This window comes from Psammomys obesus, unplaced genomic scaffold (genome assembly GCF_907164565.1).
Source record: "Psammomys obesus unplaced genomic scaffold, mPsaObe1.curated_primary_1811, whole genome shotgun sequence".
Classification (NCBI taxonomy): Eukaryota; Metazoa; Chordata; class Mammalia; order Rodentia; family Muridae; genus Psammomys; species Psammomys obesus.
In genome coordinates, this window is record NW_026596109.1 from 16,442,668 (window position 1) to 16,450,799 (window position 8,132).

General features: G+C 47.5%; 1 protein-coding gene across 1 annotated transcript in view; it reads right to left on the reverse strand.

The window, feature by feature from the left end:
• Rtn4 (reticulon 4) overlaps positions 1–334 on the reverse strand; it is a 50,646-nt gene extending 50,312 nt beyond the window's left edge. The window contains exon 1 of the mRNA XM_055628882.1: positions 62–334. Within this exon, the coding sequence (XP_055484857.1) occupies positions 62–250 (189 nt within the window). The 5' untranslated portion in view covers positions 251–334. The remainder of the gene's footprint in view (positions 1–61) is intronic.
• Between the last annotated feature and the right edge of the window lie 7,798 nt (positions 335–8,132).

Consider the following 8,132-nt stretch of genomic DNA (forward strand, 5'->3'; position numbering starts at 1 on the left):
CCGGCGGCGGCGCGGCGGCGGCGGCGGCGGGGGGCAGCGGGGCCGCGGCCAGCCCGGCCGCCGGCTTCCTCTCCAGCACCTCCAGCTCCTCCAGGTCCTCGTCGTCGTCGTCCTCCTCCTCCTCCTCGTCCTCCTCGTCCTCCTCCTCGTCCTCGGGCTCCCGCACGAACTGGTACTGGAAGGCGGGCGGAGGCCGCGGCGGGCTGTCCGCGGACGAGGAGACCAGGGGCGACTGGTCCAGGTCTTCCATGGCTGGCGGCTCGGCGAGGATGCTGCAGCTGCTGCCGCCGCGGGGCCGCGTCTCCTCCGGGGCCGCGGGCGGTTGTGGGGGTTGGGCGGGGGCTGACAGGGCCGGGCGGGCCGGGCCGAGGAACCTGCAGAGGCGACGGCTCCCGGAACAATGAGGCTGCTCCTCCTGCCTCCGCGCTCGAGATGCGCCACCCGCCCTGTCCCCAGTTGCAGCCGCCGCCGCTGCCGCCGCCGCCCAGACGAGCGATGGAGACGGGCCAGCAGACTCTCCGCCCAGTTTGGCGTGACTCACCTTCCCGGCAAGGGCGGGCTGGCTGGCGCGGAAGACAGAGGGCCAATGGGCTGCGGAATAGAGAAGACGGACAGCGGGCTCGTCCAACCGAAAGGGGGTGGGCGGGACCTTCCGCGCTACCTCGCTCCGGCTGGCGGCGTTCGGAGGGCGGGGTCTGGAGCTGGGCTCCACCCCCACCTAAAGTAGATGCGGAATGGGGTGGGGACTTGGCCTTGCCTACAGATGGATTTTAGTCTACGGTACTTCGAAAGGGGCGGGCTGCGGCCCAAGGATGTGGAGAGTTTTCCAACCAGCCTGCGGAAGGGCGTTATCCTGGGGACCTAGGAGTGGAAAGTTTCCTCCCTGAAAAGGAAGAAAAAAAAAAAAAAACAGTGGAGAAAGGTACTAACAATTAGGCCTTACGCATTTTTAAAATAAAAGACATTTTCAGACAAGCTCCCAACTCATAACTACCACCACCTCAAAAGGGAAAAGACAAAGAGCACGTTTTTTTGACAGCTTCAAGTTCACTCCCTTTTCTAAAGTGCAGACTTGGAATGAGACAGGCAAAACAGCTGTGCTAAATTATCTGGCGCTCTGGGGCTCACTGTTAGAATGCCCTTCTTCCAAAGAGGGCTTTTGGCCTTGCCCTCTGCTGGACTCTAAGCGCAAAGAGAATGAGTCACCAGAAAGGGAGAGGGGGGTGGGGGGAAGAACGTTGAACTAGATGCCTTGGAAGGCAAAACTGGTTCCCTACTTTTCAGTCACCTTAGGCCGATGAGTCAACATATCAGATGATTCAGGCTTCCTGGGAGTGAGGAAGCCCTACGCTCAATGGTTTGAAATCCTGGGATAGTATTACTCCTGATGTACTTTTTTCCAAAGCTGCAGTTGTAAAAAGGTCGAAGAACCTAGAAGAGAGGCCTTTTATCTTTCTGATACACCTTTCAAAAGTACTGGCTGCATGCCTACTCTGGAGGCCTGGCGAGGGCTGCCTGCATTCCAACGGCTAAGTCTACAAGTACTCTGTCCCATGCTTCAGTGTCTGGCTGCTTGTAGCTGCTCAGCACCGAAATGAGGTGTGCTGTGTGAATACAATACACACCGAATTCCAAGACTGTATAAGAAATGTTACACACTGTGCTTCACAGTGTTTTTATGTTGGCACAGACAACCAAAGGTACAGGGAGGAGTATAATATCAAATTCACTTTTATTTTCTTTGAAGCAGCTTATTGAAACTTTTAAACACATATTCTAATGATTAAGAAATTTGATTGCAGCCGGTAATGGTGGTATACACCTGTAATCCCAGCACTCAGGGAGACAGAGGCAGGCAGATGGCTGTGAGTTCAAGGCCACCCTGATCTACCATGTGAGTCCAGGACAGCCAAGGCTACACAGAGAAACCCTATCTGGTAAAGAAAGAAAAAAAGAAAGACATTCAATTGCCATGAGGGAAATTGTTAGTTCTTTAAGAAAATTCTTAGTCCCAACAAATTAATGTTATCCTAGATTTAATTTAAATATTGAAAAATAATTTGGCAGTGGCTGGGGGGTGGAGGGGCTGGAGAAAAGGCCCAGCAATATCTTTCACACGACCTCAATTCTGTTCGCAGCACCCAAGCAGCTTATAATCACTGCAACTTCAGTTATAGGGTTCCTTCACCCTCTAATGGCCTTCTCTGGAACCTGCACACGTGTGGCAAGCGCGCGCGCACACACACACACACACACTCTTTAAAAAATAACTAAAAAAAAAAAAAGGTAATAGGGCTGGAAAGATGGCTACTCAAGAGACCTACTGCTCTTTCAGAGAGACCAAGTTTGAATCTCAGCACCCACATGGTGATTCCTAACTGCCTACAACTCCAGTTCCAGCAGATACAAAGCCAGGCACCTGCATGGTACACAAGCATACACACAACATAACATTCATACACATTCTGATAGTATTCATTCTGGAAGACGAGAGACGTGGGAATAGACACCTAACCATCCCAGCCATGGTGCTAGCCTCTCAAAAATGTGAATTCACCCCAGAGTGGACAGCCAGTATACAGTCATGAAAAATAATGAGTCACTGCTGTTTTAAACCACGGCCTTTTTAGGTGAGTCATTTCACAGCAGAAGTCAATTGCAATATCATCCACTCTGTGTTTGCATTTCGTGTCTTATTGGTACTTACAATAAGATATGTGCTCTGTGTCAGCACCAAACAAAGTAGTTAAAAAGTATGTTTATACATGTCCAGGTAAAGGAAGGGTCACTACTCAGAAAAATAGGTCACTCCAGTTCTGTAACAGTAAATACTATTGCAAAACATTTAATTGGTACCTAAACTCATGCAGAACTGGCTAAGTTTGCCTTTTATCATGTATGCTCCTTGAGAAGTTAAAGGGCCAGAGATGGATATCTTATCTACATATTGGAAGAGCTGAATGTCAGAGTGGTTCCCCCACACTAGGAGAAATATGAAAGATGGATTCCAGAGAAACCTGTTTTAAGAGCTTTCTGCCACAGCTCTTTCACCTACTGAAAAGGACTTGCCTTTTATCAGGCACACTGCTGAGTTACACTCACTCTTTCTACTGAGAGAAAAAAAAAAAGAAACATAATTTTGGCTTACATGGAAGTTTTAACAGCTTCCTGAATGATTTGCCCTAACATCTCACTGATTTAGATTCCACATAGTATAGCATTTTATGAAATGTAGTTTTGCAATCCTGGTTAATTAACTTAAACTACATTCATTCACTAATAAGAGTAAAAACAGAAATGAGACCAATTTCTTCAGCCATGTTAGTAACCCACTGGCATTAGTCTCGGACCTAAAATAAAATTTTAAGTCATGAAAAGGAATCCTACTGTTCACAGCAGCCAGGAAATGGAAACAACTCACATATCTATAAACAGAAGAATGGAGAACACAGAAGAATGCCTGCTACAATGCATGAGGTGTGTGTGTACTTTGCCAGCTTCCCTGTAACAGTTCGCCTGCGCCAAGGGCTGTGTGTGATCATCGGGAACACCAATGGAGCTCGTATGAGGGTTGGATTGCCAGGAATGCAGCTACTGTCCCGTGACCCAGGACCCATTTCAGACAAACTGGATGCTGATATTGTCTGCCTCCCGCAGACCAAAGGACCCAGTGATGGTCTAGCAGTGGCCCTGGCTATTGCTGAGAGATGGAACTCCTACTTAAGTGCCAGCAGCAGCTGTAAGGACAGCATTGCTCCAGTGGCTGCTGAAGGCCTGAGCGGTCTGTTTGCCACCCAGAACAGGGATGTCAGTTGCTATGGAAACACAAGTACGTTCACCAAAGAGGATCTCCCAGCTCTGTACTGTGAAGGCCAGGCAGGCCCTCGTTACACAGTATAAAATGCACACATGGTACGGGAAGAAGACCTCCACCCTAACTGATATGTACTGCCCCCAGGTGCATCCTGGGAAACCTAAGCTGCTTGCCTGTAAGACATGTTTCTATGTGCAGATCCAAACAGAAGCCTTCCTGGTGACTGGCCATCATGTGACCATTCTGGGAGACCTGAATACAGCCCAACATCCTATTGACTACTATGAGGCCGGTAACTTGGAATTCTTTGAAGAGGACCAGCATAGAATTGGATAGAGGGTTTACTCAGTAACCAGGCTGATTCCCACACAGGGCTCTTTATCAATAGTTACCACTGTTCCTGCCAAAGCAAGAAAGGGCCTTCAACAGCTGTTTGGTGCTCAGTGGCAAAAGGCATCCCAACTATAACTCCTGGCTTGACTCTGTACTCAGGCATAGGTCCCGGGTCACACGTTCTAGGCCCTCATGCTACCTGTAGTGATGGGCGCTGAGTACTGCCTGGTAGATGTCATCTTGAACATGTCCCAGCTGCTGCAAAATAGTGCCCAGACCTGTGCAGCCATTTCCTCCCTGAGTTTCTTCCCTAGTTCTTCTTGAGCAACAACTCATGATAGGGCAGCTGGTTCTGCAGTCCAGCAAGCAAACCTAGGTACAGAAGCAGCAAAACAAAGGCCTTCTGGGTTAATCAGACGTGGGGAAAGCCAGGCTGTCTCCACAACCCTGAGGAGCAGCTTCCAGCCTTCTCCAAACTTCTGATGTCATAACTCCACAGATTCCAGAAGAGGATGCAATAGCCACAGTAGAATAAGAATAGGCAGTTTTTCAGAGGCTAAAAGACGAGAAGGAGGTGCAGACCATGCTCTCGAAGACTACATTATGCAGGGTCTCACCCAGACCCCTCTGGGAGGCCACAGAGAGCCATTTGTGATGCACATTGTGAAACACACAGGACCATCCTTGGCCACCAAGATTCTACCTGTTTGTTAGACTGCTGGGTCCGTGAGCCCTCCCAGGGATGCTGCCTCCCATCCAGCTTCTTCTGAAGCAGGGTCAGCCGAACCAGTCGAGGCCCAATGATATGTGTTGTGGTCACCCCTTCACAGGCCTAATGCCAGCTTCACTCCTCAGGTTTTCATCCTTCCTTCTCCCCACGCTTCCTTTTTCCCCTTTCTTTTCTCCTTTCTCCTGCCCCTCTTTCTCTTTTCCCTTAAGCAATCCTTTCCTCTTCTCCACTCCTCTCTCTCATCCTCTTTATACATACAGGAACTAGCTGCGGAGGAAGCTATAATTTAAAAAGGTTTCTTGGAAATGTATTTGTTCATAAACAAAATCTGTCTTTGTTTCAAGTGTGAAAACAAAATGTGACATATACACACAATGAAATTTTATGTAAAGAAAAATGAAATTATGACATTTTCAGGGAAATGAATGGAACTGGACATCATCAAGTGAAACAAGCCAGACTCAGAAAGACAAAGACTGCCTATTTTCTTTCAAATGGGAAACCTAAGTCCAAACTTATATGCATGTTGGGGGCATGCTATGTGTGTTTGTTGGTCACAAAAGTACACAGGAGATTATGAGAGAAGAGGAAGATTTCCACTGCTATGAAGAAACATTATGGCCATGGCAACACTTATAAAGAAAAACCTTTAACTGGGACTGGCTTACAGTTTCAGAGGACTCATCCATTGTCGTCATGGCAGGGGCATGACAGCATGCAAGCAGACATGGCGCTGGAGAAACTGAGAGTTACATCTTGATCCGCAGGCAGCAGCAGGAGACTGTGTACCACATTGGGCATAGCCCGAGCATAGGAGACCTCAAAGCCCACACCTACCCCAGTAACACACCTCCTCCAACGAGGCCACACCATCCAATAGTGCCACTCCCTGCGGCCAAGCATCCAAACACAGGAGTCTATAAAGTTCATTCCTACTCAAACATCACAGGGTGTTTGTTTTGTTTTGTTTCTTTCTGGAAAGCAAGTACTTAAGCCTGCTAATTAGGTTTCATGAATCAAAGTTTGGAAGCAAAGTTGGGTTAGGGAAGGGATTGCTAATTAGGTTGATAAATACTTTCTATCTATAGGAGAAACAGATAAGAATGGATCCTTCAAAATTGTCAACATGTACTAACTCAGAATGTATTCTCACAGTGTTGCTTCAGTCTTTACTTTTCTGAGCAAATTAAAACAAACAAAAGCAAAAGCTTTTCTCCCCACAGGTCCAGTACTTAATTAAAAAATAGTCTTGTCTACCTTAAATATAAAACTCAGAATTTTTTAAAAAATATACTATTTTGGTAAATGCTCAGTATGTTTTGCACTAAGTAATCTACAGCGCAGGGACAACACAAGCCACAGAGGACCATCAACCCCACAGAGAGCTGTCAGCGCACCCTCTTTGCCAACAAGTGGTGGAGTTGACCTGCTGGACTAGTGCTTCTTTCTGTAAGTATCCACTAACAAAGATGCTAACGGAATGGCTGAGAGGACCGGGGGTCTCACTCAGCAGTAGAATGCTGCCTAATTTGACAAACACTAGAGTCAGCTGGGAAGAGGGGACGTCAGTTCGGCACCTGCTTTCCCACACTGGCCCGTGAGCACAGTGCGGGAGCATTTTCTTGATTGCTGAGTGATATGCAGAGCCCACTCCACTGCGGGCACGCCACTCCTGGGCGGGAGGCCCTAGGCCGGCTATGCCAGCAAGCAGCAGTCTTCAGTGGGTTCTGCTTTCGTTCCCGCTTCTGGGTTCCTGCCTGCTTGAGATCCTGCCCTGACTTCCCTCACGGATGGACCGTGATTGATGTATAAGTCAAAAAAAAAAAAAAAAAAACAACCTCTTTTTTCCTCAAGTTGTTTTTTTCCAGTGTTTCATCACAGCAACAGAAAACAAACTAGAAATGTTGGGCTGTTACTGTGAAGAATCTGACCGCATTGTGTGTGGGAGAAGTTGGGACAACGTTCGAACTTTGGACTAGAAGAGTGTTTGGATGCTGTAAGCAGAGCTTCAGGCCCTTCTGGTAGGAGCCTGGGAAATAGCAGTGCCGAGAGCAGGCCGACTGCAGGAAGCAAAGGTCTCCGAGAGAAGCAAAGACTTCAACAGACACGGAGCTAGAGGCCGTTCCTGTGGTAATCGGGCAAAGAATCGCCTACCTTCTGCCTGTGTCTTAAGAACTTACCACTGGCTAAATTAAAAAGTAATGGTTTAAATTTTTTGGCAAAGAAAATTTCAAGAGAACATAATGTTAAGCCTGGGGTGAGGTTGTTATAATGACTATTATGCAGATCTATAATGACAGAAAAAAATACAAAATGTACAGTTTGGAGAAAAAAAAAAAGGCCACCAGGAAGCTAGTGTTACAGCTAAAAGTTTGTGCCAAAGGGAGGCTATGGTTGTTAAAAAGATAAGTGTCAAGTTATTACAGCAAGGCCGGTCACTCTGAACTGGAATAAAGGGGAAGGTGTCCAAGGGCTACACAGACAGCAGAGCCTAAGGAGAGCTCCTGGAAACCAGCTACAGACAAAGCAAAAGACAAAAGTGGCTGCTTACGAGATCCTAGGACCACGAGTCCCACCCTAGCTCTAAGCTGCGCTTGGCAGTGTCATCCATGGGGTACTGTGTTTGGACTCTTCCTCCACAGTTTCAGAGAGCTGGTACTGCTGGAATCATTATGAAAAGAAGGCCGTGAGAGGCTACTTATGAACTGTGAGAAGGAAGAGACCGCAAGAGGTTGGAGCTGCTAGACGCCAAGGAAAGGGGCACGTGGAGCAAAGCCAGCCCAAGGGAAAGATGTAAATTGTAGGCAGCAAGTCTGAAGGGGTGGGACCGTCTAAGCCCTTAGATATGGGTATAGAGCTATAGGATTTGGAGTTTGCCCTGCTGGGTTTCAATCTTGCTTTGGCCCAGTATTTCCTTGGCATACTGATTCCTCTTTGGGGGATGGGAAAGCATGCTCTGTGCCATTGTATGTTAGAAGTAGGTGATTTGATTTTTCTTTTATAGGGGTTTAACATTAACCGATTGCCTTGAGTCCCAGAAGAGACTTTAGACTTTTAAACAGTGTTGAGACTGTTAAAGGCTGGAGACTTCTAAATTTGGACGAAATGCATTTTTCATGATGAGCCATGAGCCTATGGAGGTCATGGAGTGAAATGTGGTGACTTTAATGAGAATGTCCCCCATAGGCTCAAGCATTTGAATGTTTGATCCACAGTTGTTGGTAGTATTTGCAGAAGTTGTGGGGAGGTACAGCC